Source organism: Pygoscelis adeliae, unplaced genomic scaffold (assembly GCF_000699105.1).
Source record: "Pygoscelis adeliae isolate BGI_AS28 unplaced genomic scaffold, ASM69910v1 Scaffold108, whole genome shotgun sequence".
NCBI lineage: Eukaryota > Metazoa > Chordata > Aves > Sphenisciformes > Spheniscidae > Pygoscelis > Pygoscelis adeliae.
In genome coordinates this window covers 3,402,025-3,428,294 of record NW_008825498.1, presented here as the reverse complement: position 1 = coordinate 3,428,294, position 26,270 = coordinate 3,402,025, and the positions used below count along the sequence as shown (strand labels likewise).

At 41.2% G+C, this 26,270-nt stretch overlaps 1 protein-coding gene across 17 annotated transcripts in view; it reads left to right on the top strand.

The window, feature by feature from the left end:
* DTNA (dystrobrevin, alpha) overlaps positions 1-26,270 on the top strand; it is a 223,721-nt gene that overhangs the window by 135,295 nt on the left and 62,156 nt on the right. For all 17 annotated transcript variants that reach the window (XM_009331409.1, XM_009331423.1, XM_009331418.1 and 14 more), the window contains 2 exons: positions 16,798-17,011; positions 24,880-24,965. In XM_009331409.1, the coding sequence (XP_009329684.1) occupies positions 16,798-17,011; positions 24,880-24,965 (300 nt within the window). The remainder of the gene's footprint in view (positions 1-16,797; positions 17,012-24,879; positions 24,966-26,270) is intronic.

Here is a 26,270-nt window from a genome sequence, read left to right as displayed (position 1 = left end):
TCTGTAAGTGTTCACTCACAGCACAATATCCTGAAAATGGGTTCAGATTTTCTTTTCTTTTGCTTTTAACTGTAAAAGTTTATTAATATACTTGACAGATCATAATAGCTCTTAGAGAGCTGACATATAACCTGTATATTTGGCATGTTCATTGAGGGACTACTATTCAGCCTTTTCTTCAATGTTAGCACGAAGTGGACTGTTATTACCTAAAGGGGTTGCGGTATCTCAGATGTCCCTGAGTATTTGCTCTTAAAGGCTACCACTGCAAGTCTGTCTCGTACAAGATTGATACAAGAAATATCAGTGGACATTTGGAATTCATTTTAATGTCAAAAAGAGTGAACCAGACAAGGATATATATCTTAAACTCTCACATTTTCATTTGCTTAGAGATTGATTTTTCAAACATACATACCCATGATTCCAAGTGGCTCCTGTTAAAAACTGAGTTGCAGAAGTTTGTCAGCTAATATTATTTTGCCCTTTACAGAGGAAAAATGACTGAATTGGCTTCCTTTGAGTCAGAAGTTGACAGGCACACAGACTAGGCCACGTCCCAAGTATACCTACACGCTGCCCTCTGCTACACCGGTGGCTCAGCCCTGCCTCGATGCAGACAGCTTTTGTAATTGGATCATAGCTGAAAATCTCTTCGTACTGACTTCCTGAACTCTGCTAAAACTGCCATTCAGTGTGCTATTTCTGATAGTTTTCCTGATGCAGGTTTAAGGTTGGACAGTCTATTCAGTTCCCCACTGGTGTCTCTGAACATCTGCTACTGGTAACAGGCGACAGTCACCTTTGTCTGGCAGGCTTTGGATTAGTTACCCAAAACCAGAAAGTTTGTGCATCTTATTTCACATCAGTCCTTCTAATGAACACTTCAAACAAAATAAAATTAATTATTATTAGCTTAGTAGTCTTCTAGACAGTCTAAAAATTGCAAAATATATGTAGACATACAGTCTCATGCAAACAAACTGATACCTTGGTGATAACAGGATCAGCATATCTTCTGAGGGATGCTGCTTCTTCACAGAAGAGCTTTTTCTTCTTTCACCCTGTTGTTTTTCCCCTCAAACTGTAACTGTGTTTTTAAGTCTCCTTCATCATTTCCCTGTCTCTTCTTCAGCTTCATGTTACTAGCTGTGGCATTTGCTTTATCTCTGACTTCTCTGCAACCCTCATTCTCTTGGCTGCTCTCTCCTTTCCTGTTATCCTCTTGGCTCCAAGCACCTTTCTTCAGGCAAACTCTCTCTTACACTTGAGCCTTTGTTCCCTTTCCCTGGGCTGTTCTGGTCTGTCCTGTTTGGGTATTTTGCTGGGCCTGTCCTGATGTCACGCGGGCACCTCCATAATGTGCCAGAGTGCATTAAGCAGTGTGACTTAATGCCTGTCGCACATTGGTCATTCTCTTAGGTTTTTGCTGTATGACAACGTATTTATGTGAAAAAGGGGAAAAAAGATAAAAAGTCTTCCTTGGAGCAGATATCAGTGAGTCTGGTGATCATGGTCCTTTGTTCCTAGGGAGCTTCAGTCCATCATCTTGAACCAGCCCTGCCTCCATTCTGGACTCAAAGCAGTATGTCTTGAGGAGTCGTACATGAGTTCCGTCCATATGTGCTGTCTGTAGAGACTAAAGGACTGTTTTGATATCCTCGCAGAAAATTGTTTTCCTAAGAAGATAAGCTGCAGCATTTTGCCCTCTTTGTGTGCTGTAGCATTGCATTCAGTGTCCTTCTCCATTGCGTCTGCTGAGTCGGGATTTTGCTGAGGATCTTTTGCCTTTTCCTGGTTTTGATGCTGTCACTCAGCTCTGGAGAATGAGTAGGCACTACACAGCTTTCCTCCACCTTGACCTCACAGACTGCACCATCTTCCTGCCTAAACAGTGATCTCTGCTGCAGCCTCCCATAGATGGTCTGAACTGTCTCCAGCCTTTCCTTGTTCCCTTTCAGTATCCATCTCCAGTAACTTTTACAAATAAAACTGCTGTGGAGCCAGCAAGGATGCTGGCTGTCCATGTTCTCAGCAATTAGGGGCTTCTTCAGGGTGAAGACAGCAAAGAGTCCACAGAAGGACAGTCAGAGTGTGGGGCCTGACATAATTTTTAGTATAATTCTCTCCTTCTGTAGCTCCCAAAGAGTGTTTTTTTCCAGGTTCATTTGTTTTCATAGTTACATCAAAAGTCAGTCTGTGTACCTCTAACAATGTAGATCAACTTCATAACACCCAGAATATTCGAAGGGAAGCTTTAGCTTAACTGTTATCTCATTTTTTTACCCCCCAGCTGCACCTAGGATTATTTTCTGTAAGTCTTGGTGGAAGATTTCATGCAGCGTGTGTCTGGTATGCTAGGACAAATTGTGAGAACAGAAGATGTTGGCCATAAAAATAATTTCCTGCTTTTGTAAGTGTGAAGAGATCCCATAATATAACGTCCTCAGCGTGCATTGTTCTTGATACAGTTCTGGGACTCTACACAATGAACACTCAGCTTCTTGGCGTTAATGTTTGTGATATACAATGGCTTTACAGAGGCAGTTTTCCTTGTGCTGAATTAAGGCATTTCTAGGCTGAATTCAGACTGAATTGTATCTGTGATATTGTTGTTGGTCGCAATGGATTTCTAGCAGGGTATTTGTGAGCAGTCTTTGGCCCTTTACTGTGCAAAGTGCGGGCTAATTCCAGAAGTTCTGTGTATGCTCAGCCTTTTCTTTGGTCCATGTGGATGGATAGATGATGTCTCCTTTCCTGACAGAAAGTAAATTGAAAGTAACTCTGACATTACTATGGCACGAAGGAAGGAATGAATCAGGCTCTCGGTGTATATTGTTTGAGGAGGTTGAACTCAATTTCTGATAAATGAAGCCGACACTAGTATCATACTGCACCTCTTGTAAAGGTGCTGATCTTCCCCAAGTTTAATTTTCCACGTTTCATTCATTTATATTTTGCCTTGAAACTCTTATTTTGTCTTGGATTTGCAGGATATCTTTAAGGATTGCATGTGTAAAATAAAGGATGACAGATAAGTGGCCATATACATTGAGACTCTTACTCCATCTAGGGGCCCTGACAACATCATTAAAGAGCTTCTGTCACACAGAGGAGGAAGGATAGATGTGTGGGACTGCACCTAAATCCTATTTATCTGTCATTTCACATTCTGCAGTCTTGTTTCCTTTCTCATTGTTGCTGATTGTCGAGCTATGTCTGTGTCAGCTGGAGCTTTTCTCCTTTTCTTGGCCTATTCCTCAGACCTGTTTCCTTAAAAGATGTGAAGTTTTAGTGTGTGACATTGCAAATTGCTGCAATGGGAGCCACTGCAGTTGCCTCCTGGTACTGGTGTTCTGGTTACTGAGCAAATCAGATGGGGAACTGGAGCACGGTGCGGCTCTTGCAGAGGACATCATTGGTTTGAATATGAGTAATGGCAGGACAGCAAATGTGGAAAGATTGTGTGAACACAAAGCCAGAGTTTAGTCAAATATACTCTACAGTTTGTCTGAATGAGATATTGTCTACTCAAATGAATTTGATACAAAAAAAAAAGGGGTCTTCCAGATACCAGGATCCATCTCTCTCTATCTCAAAGCTGATCATAGCTCAGATCCCAAAAGATTTTTTGGCAAATAAACGCTGTTGTTTTCGGTGTAATAGGTCTTTAAATACCTATGAAAGCTTGAACCTATGGTTCAATTAGCACCTCCGTTACCAACCTCAGCAAAAGGTTAAATAAGATTAGAGTCTGAACTGTCCTTATGACTTCAGGCATCAGATGCTTTTTCACCAAAGTCCTGCATGTCACATGAATATCCTGCTTCATAGCAATGCTCTCGCTCTCAACAGCTGAGGTTGATATTGGGATTTTGTCCCAGAAACCCTCTGGATTGACCCAAACTCTTCAGAAGAGAGAAGCATATGCCATCACTCTTCAGTGTGTCTCTTCTGTTCTGAGGCTAAAAAATGCAATTCTGGTATCAAGCAGTTTACCCAAGTATTAAGTTCAGCTTAAGTATTTCTCTATTTTTAACAGATGAAAACATTATGGGCCAAATTCAGTCCACATTACATAAGAAATTATTTAGATTAATAGAATAAGGATCAGCTTGAGAATATGCATATATTTAAAATATTACATCTTTTATATTCAAGGAAATACACAATTCATGTTTCAGTAGTATTCTGTGCCTTGTATTGCTGCTTACAGTCTTGCCAACCCTAAATGATTTAAAAAAAAAAATTACAGAAGACAAAATAACCATGGGTCAAACTCTGAAAAACAGGAGATGGGCCAAGGAGGGTTTTTGTCTTCAAGCAGTTCTAAATGTATAATATGTGCTTATTCTTTTTCATTGACCTTTGTGATATGACTGAACCTTAAAGGTTGAGAATGTTATCTCAGCTTGTTTTCTATAGCCATGAGGGAAGAAATTGTTATAAAGAACTGTTAAATCGCTTATTCTCTTGTCATCATGAGCTATTTTTTTAAAGAAAACAGCAGTTAATATGAGATTGGGGATAATACCCTATATCCTTAGAGCTGGTAACGCATGCTACTTCAAAATCAATGAAAAATATAAGTAACCCAATTTGTTAACATTTGCATTTGCTTTACACTTGCTTTTTGCTGGTAACAGTGCCAAAGCAAGCTGTAGTCTTCTTGTGGCGTGGGGAGGTTTTTAGGGGGGATAGAGAGAGCTGGCAGCGGTTGCATCAAAGGAAAAAAAAATGAAGTTATTCAAGAGAGAAAGATGTAGTATTAGTCAGACTTGGCATTTGAAGAAACATACTTCTGGAGGAGATTTTATCACTGTAATAAGGAGATTCAACATGAAGACATTCTGCCCTTTCCACCTCACGGCTTTGTTATCGTTTGCCTATCACATGTGATCGCCTGTATAGGACATCCACACCTCCAAATCTCCAAGCACACAGTCATTATTCAACCAAATATGTAGGCAAGGCCGTTTTTTGGAGAGAGCGGAGGGAATGCATAGCCTTCGATTTGTGTTAGCTCGCTTGACATTGTGCCAGTAGAGAGTTAAAATGTTATAGCAAATGCTGCTGCATTTACTAAAATATACCCAGTAGTGCCATCCTGTGGTCAGGACTGCGGCTACCAGAAGGCTTGTGCACCGTGTCCCGCCTGTTTTCTAAAAGCTGGTTTGTCTTGGGTTGTTACACACAGTCTGAGTTGTGCCAGGCTCTAAAATTATGGTTTTCTTCTCATACGTTCAGTCATTTCTGAACTTCTAGTTTAATCTCCTAAATAGAAGGGCTGGGAGATGGCTTTTTCTTTTCTCTAGAGACATTTTTTGAAAGTCTTCATAATTCAGTTTCTGTCACCAGATCTATAGCAGAGAAAACTTTGAAAATCAACTCCAGATACAGTACCACCCAGCTTTGGGGATACTTTTTGCCACCTTTTGGGAGTGCAGAAGCTTTTTCCTCATATATGGTTTGCTGTAATATAGTACAGAATAGTTATATTTCATTAAGAATTTGAAATGCTGTAATTTTACTAATTGAAATATGAACTCAGATACAAGGCAAATTGATGTTATTTTAAGAGAAATGAGAAAGCTGTTGTGTGTCATACATATTTACTGACCAAGTTTTGTTACCCTATGTCCCCATGAATTCTTTGGCTAATTTAAAGCTGACACTTGCAAAACCCATTTGAAGGAACTCTTTAGTGAGATTGAGGCCTGATCGCACAACGCCTCAGATAAAGCCTTTCTCATTAAAATAGTATTATGGTGGGATAGCAAGAATAATAGAGATGCATAATCTAGGAACACCATTGTTTGTTTGGGGGGTGGGATTTATAAAGTTTCTCGCTATGGAATACAAGTAGCACAGGTCTGGTATTTACACACGGGTCTTTAATTCATAAATATGCTTAAGTCTTAAAACAGGAAAATTATGTATAATCAATTGGTTTAAGCTATGCGACTTATTAGCAACAGTGCAGAGTTTTAATTGAGTGGTCTTTTGTGGTTGGCATCAAAATATTAAGAAGCTTAGAGTTAGATTTTTTAATTATTTTATTTTATATACGTCATACTTCATTCAGCATTTTGAATAAATTATTTCAAAGTACGTTTAAAAAAAGGAAACACTTTCCCAGCATCTGGGTGACAAGTAGATGACAACAGTTTCCCAGCCCAGCACTGCAGGGTGCATCACCCACCATTCCCTTTTGCAGAATCGACTGTCATTAGTGCTGCTCCTCGGGGAGACTGATGGCCTCTTCTGCCACCCACAGAGAGCCCTTCAGGCTTCAGTTAAATATAGGTGAGACAAAACAGGCAGGAATTCACAGCAGGGGGAGAAGGAACTTTTACTGTAAATTGAATTAATGTAAAAGAGAAGAATTTTACTGGAGATCTTTACATACTCTTACACCTTGCTGGGTTTGTCAGGTGCCATATTAAAAGTAAAAAGATCACATGTCAGTATACTGTTATCCTAATGGTTATTCCTCATCAGTAGCACTTGGCCAACTTGACAGACACTTCCAACAGGCAATGTCTGTTTAATACACTGTAGTGATCAGAGTCTCAGAAGGTTTTAGAATAACTCATTTTTCCTTCTGGGCAGAACAGTAGGTGAGGATACAAGGATGCAAGCCTGGGTGTGTGGACAGGAGAACCTTTAAAACTTTTCCCCAAACAAGTTCAGTGCCTCAGTTGTACTCATCATGTCCTACAGTTTTCCAGACGCCCAGCAGCCAGGTTTGGCAACCACTCAGAAATGTCTCCTGTGCATGCAGTGTGCAGCTGGCCAGCACGTGCACAGAGAACCCAGCTCCTGCTGGGTAGGACATCGCTTGTGCAGACTGATTCCACACACCATTTTGCACAAAGTCCAGCATGTCCTGTGTGGTGTGTACCACATGGACAGGTGATCTGTATGAATGCAGTGAGTCCAAACACAGCTGACTTACTCCACGTGCACAGTAGTTTGGAAGAAAGATGTGTCCACTGGCTGGTCTGAATGTTTAGTTCCTTATCCAGGCACTCCTCCTCACTCTGGCTGTCCATCATTGGGGTGGGCAGGTAGAAGTGGATAGCCTTACTCCAGCTTCTTGCTGGGCCAGTGCATACCACACATCTGCACACTCTCACAGCACAGGCAAAGAGGTAAGGAGGAATGCGTACAGCTGACAGGGGACTAAGTGAAACCATGACCTCCCCCTGAGATCCCTTGGCATTCAAAGGAAAGCTTGAGGGAATGTCTGAGTACACAGAGTGCCATGAAGGCCCTCTGTACACCTCACACAAAACCTCTTGAGAAGGGGCCTCGGGGCAGGCTCTGTGGTTTTTTGTTTATTGCATGAGTCACAAAAGGGACTTGGAGCATAGCTTACTTGAGCAATGGCTTCAGAGAAAAATCAGTGGAACAACACTGATTCCTCTCCAGTAAGAGTTATTATATGTTTTTGCAGTATAAGTTCATGATTAGACAAGGACATCACAGAATCACAGAATCACTGAGGTTGGCAGGGACCTCTGGAGAGAGCAGGGTCAGCTAGAGCAGATCGCTCAGGGCTGTGTCCAGTTCGGGTTTGAATATCTTCAAGGATGGAGACTCCACAGCCTCTCTGGGCAACCTGTCACAGTGTTTGACAACCCTCACAGGGAAATTTTTTTTCTTATGTTTAAGTGCTTTCCTGTATTTTAATTTGTGCCCATTTCCTTCTGTCCTTTCGCTGTCCTTTCCCTGTCCTTTCTTTACTCCCTTGTATCAGATGTTTATACACACTTATAAAGTCCCGCTGAGCCTTCCCTCCTGTAGGCTGAACAGTCCCAGATCTCTCAGCCTCTCCCCATATGACAGTTGCTCCAGTCCCTTCATCATCTTCGTGGCCCTTTGCTGGACTTTGGACGCAGCACTCCAGATGTGTCACCAGTGCTGAGTAGAGAGGAAGGATCATCTCCCTCCACCTACTGGCAGCACACTACCCAATGCAGCCCAGGAGGATGTTGGCTGCCTTTGCTGCGAAGACATGTTGCTGGTTGGCACCCAACCTGTACTGGTACTTGGGGTTATTCCTTTTCACGTTCAGGACTTTACATTTCCATTTGTTGCACTTCATGAGGTTCCTGTCAGCCCATTTCTCCAGCCTGTTGAGGTCCCTCTGAATGTCAGCACAGCCCTCTGGTGTATCAGCCACTCTACCCTGTTTTGTATCAGCTGAAAACCTGCTGAGGGTGCACTCTGTCCCATCATCCAGGCCATTAATGAATGTGTTAAACAATATTGGCCCCAGTATCAAGCCTGGTAGTACACCACTAGTGACTGGACTCCAGCTGGACTTGGTGCCACAGATCACAAGACTGCAGCTAATCTTTTCAGCCAGTTTTCAGTCCACCTCACTGTCCACTTATCCAGCCTGCACTTACTAGTTTGCCCATGAGGATATTACAGGACACAGTGTTGAAAGCCTTGCTAAAGTCAGAATAAAGAACATCCACCACTCTCCCTTGTCCTGTGAGCTAGTCATTTCATTGTGGAAGGCAAAGAGGTTGATCAAGCATGATTTTCCTGTCATAAATCGATGCTGACTGCTCCCAATCACCTTCTTGTCCTTAATATGCTTGGAAATTCCAGGAGGATTCACTCCTTCCCCTTTCCAGGGACCGAGGTGAGGGTTTAGTTCACTGGATCCTTCTTCTTGCTCTTCTTGGGAATAGGAGCGACAGTGGCTTTCTCTCAGCCCTCAGGAACCTCCCCTGATTGCCACGAGCTTTCAAAGACAATCGAGTGGCCTTGCATTGACATCAGCCAGTTCCCGCAGCAGTCACGGATGCATTCCCCGTCAGGTCCTATGGACTTGATTATGCCAGTCTGTTTAAACATCCCCTAACCAGATCCTCCTCCATCGAGCTTGTCTTCCTTGCTCCAGACTGTCCCACTTGTTGCAGGGGCCTTCGTCCTGAAGATGAAGCTTACCAGTAAGCCTTTGCCAAATCCAATTCCAGGTGGGCAATCTTTGACAAGACTTTGATTTTTGCGAAGAAAGAAGTAAATGTTGTCTGTGGTTATTCTTAGTTATTAATACATCAACTTCTTACAACTTTTCATACTACTATGTGGGGCTAATACACACATCTCTGAATACTCTAGGTTTCTTTTTATGTAGTGCCCTGACTTTTCCCTAAAAATTAAAGCATTTTGTGATCAGAATAACATGGCGGTAAATATTCTGAATATTTCGTTAATTTCTTCTTTAAGCTTGTAGTATTAACTCACTAATCAGTGCATCTACAAAACCTAGAAATCAAGTGTATTTCATTGCAAGAAGATGCAATGAAATACATTTTGACATTAACACATTTAAATATGTACGGACAACCTAGAAATCCACAAGTCTTGCTTTTCGAAATCAGTGGTGACCATCCCAAGAGCTGTCGATGGCCTGCAGAGCATTCAGAAGTGGCCCAACGCACACCAGGCTTATTGGATCGGCTGCCTAGCAGGTGCCCAGCTGTGCTAGAAATCATTGGGCTGTATGAACTGTGTCTTGCAGCAGAGGTCAGCAAGGGAGGTAGGTGAGGAGCCTGAGAGACACGGGAGCAGGAATAGGAACGTACCAGACATTTTTAGGTACAGACTGAGTGCAGGTTCAGATATCTGGGCAATGAGGAGCCTGGGTGTGACAGGCCATGTAAGGTGACAGCTGCCACCAGATGTACCCAGCCAAGGAGCTGGGTACCTCATTTTAGCCCTGAGCAGAAGCAACACCCTGGTACATTTTCTTTTTCATGCAATTTGGCACGTAGAGAGTGTAAAAGATGCAAGCCATTGTAGCTGGCACATCGATCTGCGTAGTGGTGGGACGTGCAGGTAAAGCTTTTGGTGATCATGCTGCAGCCGACTGATTTGAGGGGCAGCTTGGCCACAAACAGGTGTAGTTTACAGGGAAAACACTCCTCGCTCAGTCCCCCGTTACCTGCCCGGCAGCAGGAGAGAGGGAGCCAAACAGAAAGAGTGAGTGACTTCCCAGGGCTTCATAGCAATGACGATGACAAATGGCTCAATACCCTGATTTGTGATGGGTTCATAGATTCTAATCAAAAAAAGAAGAATCGTCTAACATATTCTATAATATTTTTAGGATTGTTAGACAAGGAAGCATAAATCTTTCCCTTTTAATGAAATCCACCTGAAATACCTGACATACAGTCAAGTGCCATTGATTTTAAATGACAGTACTAGTACGTTTAAACTCAAGCATGTCTGTAAGAGCTTTACTGGACTAAAATCTTAATGAAGTATATACTAAAATTTTGGAAATAATTTAAATTAATACTCCTTTAAAAGTTTTTCCTGTATTCGCCAACAAAGGAAAATCTATCAAGGAGGAATTCTGTCCTAACTATCAATTGGGCATGTTTAACCTAGATTTAGTTAGACCTACTGTATGTTAAGTAAATTTGAATTGATTACTAATTTAGTTGCTTCCCTTGTTTGATTAAATGTAATCTCCTCTTTCATGTTCATTTAGTAATAAATGGAAAGATAACATTGTAGAGTTCATGGTTCAGGTGGAATACAAAAAATGCAGTAGAACAGATGAGGATTTTTGCATAAGTAGATCTGTTTAATGGTAAAAAAGCTTAAGCACACAGACTTTTTTTTTTTTTTACTATTTAGAAGATAAACTTCCACTACAGTTTTCTTTTTTATGCTTGCTTAGGGCAACATCATTTCTTGACAACTGATGTTTGAAGTAATCCACCTCCTTTGAGACTAGTGATATATCCAAGATTATCTATATTTCACAGCCTTTCCATAATTCTAAATAGACTGCATGATGGAAAGGAGACTTCATTTTTCACTGCCTAAATAAATTTTAATTTCTTTGCTTTGAATTGAAAAAAATAAGTGTAGTCCAGCTCTTCACTCACATTTTGGCTATTACAATACCTTTATCTACCAAACAGGAAATTACTAGTTGCAAGTAAATTAAAGTTACTAGTAGCAATAAATTAAAAATACATTGGTTTCCTGCTAATGAAGAGAATAAAAAATGCCTGAAGAGGGAGGATCAAGATCAATAAAATTGACATATGTGTTTATAATAAGCAACATCATTTTGTCCTAAATTCTGCTTTCTTCAAATGTATCCAGAGTACACATCTTCCACAAATTAACCTGTTGACAGAGTTGTAGGTGATGGAATTCTGCAGTGTAACTACTAATTACTCTTTTTCATCATCAAAGCAGTAAAAGGCAACACGGAAAGATGTTCTGAACACAGGTGAAGGCAGAAGGGCAGGATGTAAAACTTCAAGGGTGTCTGAAAACTTTTTAGTTCGAGGAAAATATAAAATTCCTTTCAAACTGAGCCAGCCATCTTTCATTCACCCGTACATCCTGCAGAGAGAGACCGATCAAATCAGTTACAATGTGCTGGCAACAGGCACTCTCCAAATGTTAACAGGTGAAGGAGTCCACTGAAGAAGATAACATTTGTTATTTGGAGTATATTTTCATGCATTAATCTTAATTCTCTGCAGTTCAGCCAGGGTCTCCTCAAAGTATGCATTTGTTGGTAACAATTGCTGTGGAGTGAACTGCAGCCATCTGTAATGCTGCTCATCTGCGTCGTCCCACTTCTGTCCGGATACTGAACTTTATTTACATTCACTAATCACTATCTGTTACAGAACGTGTTCAAATATGAAATCCTCTATGACAGTGGTTAAATATTACTTAATCTCATAAAAGTTAAATTAGCAGACAGTGTTTGCCATAGAAGATCTAATAATGCAGATGTTTAGCTTAGCTGTGACTTTAGAACTAATCACTTAACAGAAAATCTAAAGGGAGATGTATAGTTTAGCAATTGCTTGTGGAAATCATCTACATTTTTTTCAGACATGACGCAGATGAGGGAGATCTTCTACATCTGGATAGCTATGCTGTTTACAGAGTGCGAGGCCTTTCTGAAGGGTCCGTGAAGATTGGCTGGGCTGCATGATTTTGGATTGCCTTATACCACACAGATGCTAGATACAAGCAGCTTTTACTCCTACTGCCTAGTAATCATCTGCTGCCACTGAAGAAATAACTGACAGATTTCTGTAGTTTTGCAGATCCGTTTCAGAAAGGGCATCATTCTCATGCTGAGGTATAATTCCCTTTTCAGAGGGAAATGTGGGTAATGCAACAAAAGCAGCGACAGCAATGAGAAGTTAAAAACAAACTTGTGGAGTTTTACTTTGTTGAGGGAATTTAAGGCAGATTTTAGGAGAGAGAAAGCTCTCCTGCATCTGCAAGCTTGTTTGTTACACTGCAGACTCTTCTTGTTAGTGTCCTAGTAGTATGTAGAAATCAGATTCAGGTTTTATTGCACTACATGTTGTGCAAACAAAGTAAGGAGTTATGCCTTCTTCAGTGAGATTAAAACAATCTCAGGGATGGATAAATAAATAAATGGGCATAGCAGGTATTATAGAAAATGGGTAGCAGAGAGAATGAAAATTAAAATGAGAGGAAGGTAAGCTTATGCAAAGTTTGCAAGGTCGACATTCTATTATACATTAAAAAGACTACAGATATCATATTAGCTGTAGGCATAAATTTCTAATAGTGCAAATGAACAGAGTGGAGCTTGTAGAGGCCTGTGTTTTACTCTGCCTTTTCCCAATGTCGATAGGTTGACTTGGCAGCGTGATACAATATGTAAGAGTCTGCTTACTATGTGAGTAAACTTAAAAAAAATAGGATCTGAAATGATCAGTAGGGCACTACACCCAGATGTAATCTGTGCAAGGTTAAGTGATGCAGTGTAAGAGGCTGTGACTATGACAGGATCTGGTAGCTGTTCATACAGATTAAAGTATTTATTATTCATATTTTATATAAAACCTGAATTATTCTAGGCCATGTAGTAGTCAGAACAGAAAAGACATCTTTTCTTAATGTTTAAAGAGCAAGGTGTGAGATTCATCTTCGTTAACTGTACCAGCTCTGAGGTTACATGTCTCATGTAAACTTGTCGCTTTAGGCTTTGTGTGTAGTCAATGAAGAAATATGGGAACCTTCAAAGCACTGTTCATCCCACCTGTCTCTAAACAGCTGCTTTGAGGTGCCTTTTTCTTTCACTGACATTAGAGGGAGCCTTGTTCACCAGCTGACAGTAGACACCTGATTTTTGACATTTAAATTTGGGTGGGTGAATTCTTGTCCGTAACAACTGACTTGAGTAGAGGCCAGAGACTTCAGTCTTCTGTACAGCAGTCTAACAAACTCTCCTTGTGATTTTGAGCTAGACATTTCAGCAGATATTTTCAAAATTAGCAGATCTTGTTAAATGTCTGGCTCTTGTCCATCTTCCATTTCTTCCTCCAGGAAGTAGTACTTTCCAGCCTCTGTAGAGAGATTTGAAATTCATGAATAAAATGCAAAATAAAATAGTGCAGTAGGATCTTTGTTTATTCAGCTTCAAGTGGAACCAAAGTGTTTCTGGGGAAAGAAAAAAAAAGCCCAAGTAAAATTATTTATAGTACAAATGCACAGCAGTTCCTTGAAACTAATTTTTTATGGTGGGTGGGAGACTGTTACTGCTGTGTAATTTCCAATAAGTAATTTTCTTAGTCTTGTGCCCTACCTTTCTGGCATACCAATGAATATCAGGATAGCTTATGAGGCTTTCAGGTTAGAGTTAACACTAAACCCCATATTTTTCTCTCAGATGTGTTAGTGTACTGATATTATTAGTCCCATGTCTGCTAGCCTCTGGATATTTCCCTTCCCAGGACCATCATCAAAACTAACTCTGGATATGACTATGTTATGAAAAATGTAATATCAGTGGGAAAAGAAAAAAAAATTAAAATCTGACAGCCACATAGTATCAGTAGTGGATCATGTGAAGAATAAAGACACCAGCCCCCATTTCAGCCTCATTCATCATGCCAGCTGTTTTCCTCCATGCTCTCTTATTCAAGAGTTTTCCACTACTAGACTATAGCAATTAAAGTTAAATTGCTGCATGAAATTCAATTCTCACTGTTAGGGAGTCCAGATGTCTGGTTCATCCTCCCAGGATGTCCTTTTATCAGTGCTGGGGAAACCGCCGCAGTTCCCCGCTACTGCAGAAGTAAACTAGATGTACACACATGGTCAAATTGCTGTGTTCGCCTGAACACAGAGCCCTCCGCTCTGATCAGGTGCAGGGCTGCTTGAGAGGTACCCCCAAGCAGCTCTGACAACATGATCCGTTACCCTTTATATTCCCCATTTCCACCCCCATGCTTTTTCCTCTACTATGCTCATGCACTCCCAGATAAACAGCCTGTCCCTGTTTATTCTTACCCACTCGCTCCAATGTTGCTGATTTTACATCCTTATTCGGTATTTATGATAGGGTTGCCCCAGTAATTTCTGCCTCGGTCAGCAGTGCTGTTAAGCTAGTACCCCTGTTTGTGCTGTTTCTCGGATTGCTATCTTGTTAGTGTAGCCGCAAGTCAAGGTTAGCCATCCGCATATGCATTACTGCCTTTTTGCTCTTGGTTATGCCCGGTAATTTCTCACGTTGTTATCTTGTTAGTGTAGCTACAGTTCAGGTTCAACAGTTTGCACACATACCCTCGCACCCAGAAGCCAGCCTGGTGCAACTGCTGGTGGAAACACTTTCTCCTTCATCTACTTGGTCTGAATTACCAGGGACAGCTCTCATGGCCAGCAACAGCTAGACCTTGAGGGAAACATCACACTTAACCTTCAGGTGTCCGCCTGCCCTTCCCCTCTTAATAAGGCCACAAAATACTTGCACATGGTCCAGCCTGTTGCTGCATCTTCTGGCATATTGTATGTATTTCTTCATGTATTTCTTCCTTGGCTGCCTTACAGTGGTGACCCAGGGTGGGAAATGCTCATTAACCCTTTTGTCCTGGACCAGACAATGGCCTGCTTTCTGGTGACTTCTTCCGTTCTCTGCCCAGTCTGGCCTCTGAGCCATGTGGAGAAGTTGCCCAGAAAGGGATCAGTTATTCTGTGCAGGCCGTCTTCCTGGTGATTGTTCATCTCCCATTTACCCAGATTACCTCTGTAGCAACTTGAGAGTGAGAACTGGTTGAATGGGAATGGGAATGGCTGCATTAAAAAGATCTGAGACCTATACCAGATTTTTTATGGGGAAGCTTCCCCCAGCTAGAAGACAAAAAGTAGGAGTTCAGAGAGGTTGTATGCTCCACCCACCTGGCTTAATTCAGAACTACACTGAAGACAACTTGCCAGCATACAAGGTCACCTATAGAAGTTTCCTTTTAATACAAAGGCCAAATAAATATTTAGGTGTCATGATGGAACTGCACCTTTCAGTTTTTCCCAATTATTTGCTAGGGAACAGCAAGAAGAAGTGGAAAAGTGCCTTGTCTAGTGCTTGAAGTAGTTGCTGCTGCTGTGGCCGCTCACCTGTATGGTGTATCATCTTCCTCCTTGGGCTTACACATGTGGTAGCAGGGAGTTAGAGATTATTTTTTTCCTGAGGTAGAAGAAAAGAAACCCAATCATAGGGAAAAATTCTAGACAAAGTAAAACAACAGTATATCTGGTTTAATTTATCAATCTATCTAGTATCAGCTTACATTTCCCTGCCATCAGACCATCATGTCACATTGCAGTCTGAGACAGCACCTGCAAACCAAGCAAGTAAAAGTATAATGATGAGGGTTAGAATTAAATTTCTCTATCCACAAAAAAAATGCATCTCCTTCCACATACAGATGGCTCTTGATATGTCATAAGACATATCGCCATGCTAAGTAATAAGAACTATACAATAGTTTGGTAAAAAAAAGATAATTTGCACCCTGAACCTCATGATTTGTTTCTTATTGACAGCTTAGTAGGACAGTAGGTAATACTTAAGATAAAAAAAGGGATGATTGTTTGAGTTCAGGTTTGAACTAAATCCAAATTTCAAATGAGTGTAGGGTCAAGTGTATTTTTGGCATGGTCCACCGCTTCTGGAAATGCCAATCTGCGGCAAGCCAATCATACTGCCACAATAACAGTGCTATGCAAACAAGATTTCTGTTTGGGTACAATATGAAGGGTGAGCAGAGATTGTCCTTTAAGCTGACTTTGTAAATAAAAACAGCCCCCATGAAATTCAGCTTAGACCGGGACTTTATCAAAGAGAGAGATTTAACAAATCGTTTGGCAAATATATTTAGAAGACACAAAATAGGACTTTGGGATCCCTTCATTACGTGTTCTTTGTTTAAATGTAGCTTGTCTACCCTGACTCTACTCTGTTTCTGTAAAATATTTTGCTTTCCATACAAATTGCTGAAAAGAATTTTCAAAATGTCAGTACGTGTTAAGCACTTAGTATTCCTAGGATCTCCTGAAAAGCCCATCTGCTATGCAAATTAATATCTAAGAGTAATTTCTGAATGGGTATTCATAGAGGCATGGTTCAGAAGAACAATTAGCATATGTTTACCTTCCAGTGATTTCCGTAAAATATAGATTTTTACTTGAATACTTTATACAATGAGGAATGATTTCCCAAGCTGAAGTTGTATGCATTACAACTAATAATATCAATATATTGTTTGCTTATTAATGGATTTGAATTTTATTTGTGCGTTCCTCCACCAAGTTCAATAATCAGTGATGGAAAATACATTCATTCGTTTAATTATTCATGAAGCGTGTCCTGTGTGACTGTGTTATTCCCCACACTGTGGGATGAGGTGACTTTTTTTCTCAGTTGCTTTCAGCAGCGCATGTCCCCGCTGACTCTTTCTTCCTGTTCCCTAGTGCATCTGGTGGACATCTGGAACGTGATAGAAGCCTTGCGGGAAAACGCATTGAACAACCTGGATCCCAACATCGAACTGAATGTGGCTCGCCTGGAAGCTGTGATTTCAACTATCTTCTACCAGCTCAACAAACGGATGCCGACAACCCACCAGATCAATGTGGAGCAATCCATCAGCTTACTGCTCAACTTCTTGCTAGCAGCCTTTGATCCGTAAGTCTGCCTTTCTTAGCCACGTGTGCTTCCCTGCTCTCCCTGACTGGTGAAAGGATTTTGCTTGCTCTGGAAATATCTTTGGAAAACAATTGAACAAGCTAAATTGTGACCCAAATAATGAACATGTGAATAGTGCTAACCAGGGAGAGAACCTAAATTAAGGACCTCTGCTTTCCTTTCTGACGAGCCAAATTCAGCACAACTGTGTTTTCATCCAGTTACTCAGACTCGTTCCAGTTTATATCAAAGAAGAATTATCTACAGAAACAAATTTACATCCACTTCTAATTTGCCTTGTTATTTATTGACACACCAGTGGCTGACACCACTGCAATGCCTCTGCAGCAGTGCCATGGGTTAATAGCTCATTATTTTGAAAGAGCTCATTTTCCTGCAAGGTCTTGCAGCTGTAAGCAATTTTTTTTTTCTGGCTCATGCCAGTGCAGCGTGATTTTGAGACCATGACAGAAATAGGATAAAGACCTGGAGGTGACGAAATGCATGTTGTTTACTACTGCATGGGACCCGTATTACTAAAAGGACAATTTTGAGATAGAGCGAGCCACTTACCTTAACAAGTATACTGTGTGTACATATTACAGTTTCTGAATACATAGTCATCAACTGTACTGCAATATTTGCAATCCTCAAAACCGAATTATTGGAGAACAGTGGTTAAGTCTGACCTATTGCCTATTGCAGATGACCTATTGCCTCTTTATGGCTTATATTTTGAAAATTCACCAGCTGAAAACACTGGCCATGACACATTAAAATAAGTATGCTGCCCCTCTCCACCTCCCTCTTTCCCATCCTGTTGCTTGAGGGCCCCGGTGCTGGGTGTCATCGAGTACCTTTTGGAGCCAGACCAGCTGGCGACTCAGTCGCCATGGCAACGGGGAGAAAAAGTAGATGGTCCATGTGATGAGGCTGCACCCAACCTCCCCTCTGGCCCCTCCAAGGGAAGAAAAAGAAGCCAATCCATTGTGAAACCATAGCCTTCAGGAATTTTTTTCTCCCCTCAAGGGCAATAAAAGAAGGAACAAGCATTTTAATTTATACCATTGTGGCTGTGACAAGAACACTAAAGGACAATGAAAATGGCCAGACGCATGCATTGCTGCATGCTGCAAGCAAACTGCTTCCCAGCTGGTAAACACAGGGAAAGACCCAGGACTGTGGAGGCAAGGCCTGCGATAACGTGCTTGGTTTGTAGCTCATTGTACAGGGGTAAGGATCTCAGCTAGACATCAAGGCTACTTGCAGCAAAATGGAGGAGAGGATTTTTTTTTGGAAACAGAGAATGTGCTTAAAGCGGTAAGGTTTTGCTTTGCCTGAAAACATCCCATGTGCTGTGGGTCGTGACCTGTTTCTGGGCTTCACATCAGGCCCTCCGGGGGGTGAGGAGGCTGTGACCCTCACTCCATTCACCAAGCAGCAACTCAGTCTGTCATGCTGCCTCCGAGCGGGGTGCACAGGATGCACTTCCCAGAAGGACAGAGACACCCAAAGGATGCCCAGGAAGAGGCTCCCAGCTCTGGGGTCGGAGATAGGGGCTGGCTGCCTATCGCCCCATTTTAAATGCACCAAATATCTGGGATGAGGTTTAGGTGCAATCTGAGATATCTAAGTTCAGGCTTCATGGCAATGTGTGTCAACTAGATCTCTCTTTACTGTAATGCGAGTTTGGATACCTATCACAGATATAGACATAAAAGTTAAGTGTTTGATTCTCAAAATGTGCCCTACCCTTTAGTATGGTTCAGATTATTGACATTTTGGGTCGTGTGTTGCTTTAGCAACCACTGGTGATCCAGATTTCCCTGTTTCTGGGAAACGGAGGGAGGGGGGTGACTCTACATGCTACAGGGACGGTGTGAGAGCTGCTGGGGTCTAACCAGAGCTGATGTCTCTGCTTCCCATGTTGCTCCCTTCCCTCCCCTTCCCTGCACTGCAGCAGAAAGGTCCTTCTCTGCTGAAGGCTACAAGTTGGTAGAAGGAGGAGCAAGGTCTTTTCTTGTGGTCCCATGCTCAGAGGGAAGCAATGCACTGCATATAGGGGGAACAGGCGTGGAACTGTGAGGCAGGATGAAGTCTTTTTCTTACTCTCCCCCCCATTTATAGAAACTGGACAGTTAAACTAGATTGCCTGCAGTCTTCTCTGAAGAAAAAAGAGGTTTTACTAGGTGTGTGAATCATACTGATCACAACAGTCACCCCTAAAATAGTCCTGTTATCTTTGATCTCTTCAAAGGTTCACTCCTCTATTTCTTAGCCTTGTGTTTTAAGAAAACAGTTGGCCAGCAGAAGTGCCATCCAAATTTCTAAGTGGCTACTGAGGAACTATTTTTCTTGTTTATTAATGAATGTTAATATGATCACATTTGATTCTATGAATGCAGACAACAATGAAAAAAAACCCAAAACCCTAAAAAAGCCAAACCAGCTTTCTAAGACCAAAACAGTAGACCAAGACCAAATAGCTCTTCAGTGTAAATGAGAAGGCTGTTCTAAGTGATCATGGATGTTTTTGGTGTTTGTGGCTATGCAGAGCGATGGCTGCTCCTGCTGTACGGTGGGCAGGTCCAGAAAAGGTTGTGCGGTTTCTCATGTCCTGCTTGAAATGCAAAGAAAGAAAGAGGAGAAATGGAGTCTGCAACTTAACATATATGAAGGGACCACAAGGGACAAGTTAATGTGTGATTTAAAATCTAATAAGCCTACCACTGTCTCATTTATTTAGTTCTAGTTAATATATACTGCCCTGCATGTACTGTGCTGGCTGAAGATCCTCCAAGCTTTAAACAGAGCTTCTTCCCTCGTTTATAGCCTGCTGAAAACCTGGCAGGTGTCTCTGCCCTCTAGCAGGGAGTATTTCCCTAGGCCTGCAGTACAGATGTCTTCTCAGGAGCTAGAACCTGGCTAGCAAAACTTAAGAGGAACCACAGCGCAATGCTGTGGCGTGTGGGCCAGCTTGGCCACTGCCTGTGCTGAACTTTTTCATCCCAGGCTTTTTATGATGTTTTCACAGCCTTGGGGATTCATTAGGCCTACAGATAATTATATTTCCCTGCTGCCTAACCCTGAAGGGAGGAAAAAGTGGGGAAAAATTATAGCATATAAGATTTCACATGATGCTGAGTGTGATGCTCCTTCATGCTAAGCCAAAACTAAAGTGCAACCTTATAAAACGGCAAGTCAACAAAATCAGAATTCACAAACAGAAATGCTGCTCCAATTAATTTGCCGTTAGTGTATAAAAGTCAGTATCACGTGGTAGAGGACCCCGACAGAGCAAAACCAGTGAGCAGAATTATGCGGTCAGACTTTAAAAAATCTGGACGAAAACATGCCCGATTTGCATTTTTAACTGCACATTAAAACTGGGCAATAGCTTTTGCTTCAAGGTCTAAGGTGCTTAACTGGCTTTATGAAATAATACTAGCACGCAAGTACTATATAAAAAGGTGGCAAGTTCAAACCTCTCTGAAAAATTCATCCCAGGCCGGTGTCAAAGCCTAGGCGGCTAGGTGGAATGTCAGCCTCATTCAATCGAGCCATTCCCAAAAAGTCTCTTTTTAGACAGACTGTAAAATATTCTGTGCTAGATCATCTTCAGCACTGACTCAGTATTGCAATACAGCTATAGCTATTCCGGCTGCAAAGTTTAACTGACAAGAAAGTAGCTGATTTTTCCCTGTCCCTTGACATACCTGTCCTACGAATGGAGTTGTGAGCTCTGGGCTATGAAACAGACCCAGTCTGGCTGGAGGGGCTTGACTTCTACAAAGAAAAGAGGAAATATTCGTGCCTTTGTTTAATCAAATGCACATTTGAATCATACCAAGTTCAATACATGAGGATGTTCAGAATCTGTTTTGGAAGTATAACTTCTTGCTCATCCATCTATTCAGAGCTGTAAAGTGTTTAACTCCCTCTCTTCTCCACCTTCAGTAGTCACTGGAAGCCATACAGGCCAGCTAGCTTTTATGAAGGAAGTCCAGCGAAAAAAAAGCATTTCAGAGGTTTGGTCATTATGCATTTCGCTCTCCTAAATGAAAGAATTTTGCTTGATTCCAATAAAATTTCCTCTCCAAAACCTGTTTGTGTAAATGGGAATTTGTAATGACAGCCTCCGACATTTCAGAATTGGCTGCCCTGATTAAGGTGGGCAGTAGGAGGCCCACAAGCAACTGAAGAAATTTCGTTACTTTTGGAAAAGATAAAGCGTTGGGGGAGCACCACTTCATACCTAGTTAATGAGAAAAATCATATTTTCTCAATGTCCATTTCATGGGACATATTTGCTATTTCTAAAGACTTGATGTTATTTATAGTTTTCCCCACCATATCGCTGTCTCAGGATGAGTATTGCTAGAGATCCTGACAAATGTCAGTGTCATCCATTTGGTACCACTCTCCTTGCTGACCCGAAAGGCAAATTCAGGCCCTGGAGCTGGACTTATCCTTGTATGGTGTGTGGATTTTATCAGGCAGTCTGTGGGGCTTCCTTGCTCTGGGGAGAGGCTGTCTTTCTCTGCAGCCACACATTCGAAGAGGAAACCTTCTGCTCTGCTCTGGTGTCTAAAAGCACGTATTATTTTTTGCCTTTTTTTCCCCAAGCAGCAGGAGATAACCTTAAGCCCTGGCCATCGTTCCCTTTCCTAAGTACTCCATCCTGTGTTGTTGCTATGTGCATATCAGCTTCAAGGTTTGCCTTTGCCATCATTTATGGTGTTTTTCTGTAGGGATCTGAAGAGTAACCTCAGTAGGAGAGGTGCTATATAAAATCAAAATATTTTCTGTCCTCTCCTATTTCCACTAGTAAAATTTATATCTCTTTGCATTAGCCAGCCTAAAGCTTCTTTCAGGGAGCACCGACTTCAACAGAGATCTTCATGTTGCTGTGAGCCGTTGCTTCAGCGTTTGCTTTTATGCAGCAAACACTGTGAGGCCCCAGTGCTGCCAATCAAGGGCATCTGTGGTGCTTAGACTTAGCTTAGGGCACTTCTGGATCCAAATTATATTGGCAAGTCTTAGACCCCATTTTCCTGTCCGTTCATCAGTCATAGATATTTATATATGCATGTGAGTATATGTATGCACACACACACACGCACACACATATTTGGAGGGCAAATTGAATTTATACTGGCTCTAGTGATGCTTTTATGAATACAAATGACTGATACAAAATACAGTGTCAAAACTAATCAACTCAAACTGAGAGACTGAAGAGCGAAATGAAATCTTCTCTTTCTCTGTTCCTCTGTTTGAGTATGGGAAAAGCCGATGGCTCTGGGGTGGAAAGCTGAAGGCGAGTTGATATGTGTCTGCCATTCAACAGTGTAATCCTGTTAGTAAATGTAGCTAAACCTACTGGGAAAAATAATCTAAATCTGAAGCACTTCCACATGGGCTCTATTTTTCCCTCTAATTCTTCCATTGCTTCTTAATAACACCATTGCTTCCACTTAGCATTTATTTTTCTTAAGTGTAACAACTCTTTTAAAGGCAGATGAAAACCTCATGATGAAACAGTGCAGAAAAAAAAAATTCCCAAAGGTCTAAAGGGTAGCACGCACAAAAAGAATACAAAATGGACAAATTCTCAGCCATAGCTGCAGCAGTGCTAGATCCTGGTTTACACAAATTAAAATCCAGCCAACAAAGGATAGAAATACAGAAGACTGGAAATTCCTATACTGTGATTTTAATCTTAGGAAGCTATTCAAAGAGAACGCAATGCCATGAGAAAGAAAATGTGCATGAAAGCCAAGCATTATAAACATAGTAAAGATTTATTTCTTAAATACTGAAATAGTTAATTTTTTTGTCTACATCTCTGGTTGATTTTCTGACAAAAAGCAGAATTTTAAATGCATGTAAAGAATATTTAGAGTTAATATTTAGAATCATGGGTTACATTGAGCTAGAACTAAATCCAATTCACTGAACTGTATAGGTTATCAGCTAGCCAAGCTTAGAGAACTGACTCATTTTGTAAAGTCTGAGTGACTTAGTAATGAACATGGCAGTGAAGCATGTAGCATGCTTTAATGTACTGATATGAGTATGCCATTCATGTCTACTATGTATGTATATGTTACTGTATAAGTCTGGCTTGCGGTGGGCAGAGAGAGAGAGACAGTCACAGGCTCTGTGTCTTTCCAGAATCAATTTATCTTTTAGTTCTGATCAGACACAATTTTCTTCATTAAAACTGCGAGTGACAATCAACAGAGTAATTTCATAAATATTGATGGAGAGCTCAATTTCTATATATTGCTATTGCCAGTGCAGTTTGACTATCTTATGTAAGAGATAATTCTATATATTTTAGCAGGAGATCCCATATAAGCATAATGTTCCTTGATGGAGTAAAGACTGAAGGTCACAGAACCTCCATTTTCAAAAAATGGCGCAAAACTTTGTTATCTGGTCCCATCGTTAGCCCTATCAGTAGAATTTAGAAAGAGACATGGGTGCCATTTTGCTAAGCTCACAGGTATTGGCTGACTGTCTCTTTTTTTAAAGCATGATGACAACATGTTCTCACTGATGTCATTAAACAGACATATGGGAAGATACTAAGTAATGCTAAGGACTTTGGATGACAGAAAAAAGTTGCTTCAGTGCAACTGTAGCCTCTGACTGCCTTATGGTAAGACTCAGAGAATTTCAAGAAAAAACACACGTTTCCATCTTTGGATGCCCAAAAAATGAGCATTAAAAAGGAGATGAACTTAAGAGGGCATGTGCATTCTCATCTTTGGAAAGGGACTGAACATTACAGCATCTTTGTTCTGCCGTTCCTGTGAACACTCTCAACTTAGTTTTGCCTAAACTGGCGGGATAGGTCTTTTAGGAGTTGAGAGTGCCTTGCAGTGTGTGAAGTCATGTATTACTCATGCAGCTCAAATATACCCAGGTTTCTATAATGGCAGGTAATCATTGGGCACCATCATGACTGTGGAGGGAGAATGAGGATAGCAAGAAGAGCAAAAAATTAAGCCACTGCATGCTTCAAGACAGTTGAAGGAAGAGTTGGGAATGTGCTAAAGGTGAACACAACAACCTGAGAGTGCAGTGTATGGTCTGATCCTTCCAGAAGAAAAAAAGTCTTTTATTTTTACCTGAAAGTGACTGGATTTACAGAAAAAAATACGTCTTTTTGCCCCTATGGCATAGACCTGTGTGCATTTGGGATTTAACAGCATTATTCATTTTAAGTTGAAAACAGAGAGCCAGTCATAGCCTCAACTTGAACAAACCAGGGACAAGACTGTTCTACATATGACAACAAATGTCCTTTGCTCATTCTGGATGCAGGTTTATTCCCCATTTTTCAGCAAAGTCCTTCTTAAAGGTTCATGGGAGTCAGGTGTATCATTTAAAAGGCAATTGTCAGGACTTACTAACAGGTACAATACGCAGCTTGTGCAATCGTGTGATCCTTTTCAGCTTTTTCACTTTTGTTCCCAGTGTTGATTTTCGCACTTATTTGCAATCTTCTAGGGACAGAAGATACAGAGTGCACTTAGGATAGGGAGGCCATGAGTGTGACAGGTGCCTTCCAGTGTTACTGTAGCACAAATAGGAGTAATAATCATCATCTTAATGTATAATGAGATAAACAGTTTAATACTGAGATTTACATACATAATAAATCTGTTCTGAGATCTTTACAGAACAATGTACTGATGTGTGTTCCCACAAAACAAACTTTGATTTTAAAATTCAATTATTTCTTCCTATGTGAATCCACATACAGTGTGCATTACAATATGTCATGTCAATGATAAACATTTTAAATGGAAGGAAGTCCATATTATAAAATATGTCTACTTTCTACTTTTGAACAGGGAAGGGCATGGTAAAATTTCCGTTTTTGCTGTCAAAATGGCCTTGGCAACTCTTTGTGGAGGAAAGATCATGGACAAATTAAGATGTAAGTCTTTTGGGTGACCTTTTTTACCTGTTAATCATTGTTGTACTTTGAGAGATAACAGTACAGGTACGAAAAGAGGGAATTAGGATAAATTATAGTTTCATGGCTGGGTTTGGGATTTGCACTATATACACCTCCAAGTAATTCCCACTGAATGTTTGACTGAACTTAGAATCATAGAATCATAGAATCATTAAGGTTGGAAGAGACCTCCAAGATCATCGAGTCCAACCGTCAACCCAACACCACCATGCCCACTAAACCATGTCCCTAAGCGCCTCATCTACCCGTCTTTTAAATACTTCCAGGGATGGTGACTCAACCACTTCCCTGGGCAGCCTGGTCCAATGTTTAACCACTCTTTCAGTAAAGACATTTTTCCTCACGTCCAATCTAAACCTCCCCTGGCGCAACTTGAGGCCATTTCCTCTCGACCTATCGCCAGTTACTTGGGAGAAGAGACCAACACCCACCTCGCTACAACCTCCTTTTGGGTAGTTGTAGAGAGCGATGAGGTCTCCCCTCAGCCTCCTTTTCTCCAGGCTAAGCAACCCCAGTTCCCTCAGCCGCTCCTCCTAAGACTTGTTCTCCAGACCCCTCACCAGCCTTGTTGCCCTTCTCTGGACACGCTCCAACATCTCAACGTCCTTCTTGTAGTGAGGGGCCCAAAACTGAACACAGTATTCAAGGTGCGGCCTCACCAGTGCTGAGTACAGGGGCACGATCACTTCCCTACTCCTTCACACCAGACTTCATATTTTTGAAGCCAAATTGCATATATTGAGGTTCTGATTGGTGGCCTTTTTTTTTTCCCTTTGGGATGATGGAATTCAGAGTACAGGTAGGTGCCTCAAATGTTCAGCATCATGAAGCACCATTTAACGATTTCTACAGACTTTTTTTTAACAACATCTCTCTCATTTCACACTTAGAAATACAATATATTTATGCACTATTTATATTTCTTCCCTTAGGGCACATACTAATTCCATCTCTTTTGGAAAATAGATTCTCATTTCACAGCATTTATTCCCAGTTCCCCAGTAGCCAAGGCATAGTTTACTTGCAGCTGCAATGAAAGATTTTCTATTTAGTGCTACGATATCTGTAGCTCAAGTCCAAAACACCATTTTCCAGACTTTTTGACCAAAGGATTAATGTCAGCCTTCAGTTTCCTCTGAGCCTTCTACCACAGCCAAAGAAAATTGAGTTTACAAACTGCTGCTGTTTAGATAGACAAGTGGAAGTCCCAGGTGCTAACTTAGTCTTCCAGATTTGGTGCCGTTTTTTAATATATTATTTCTA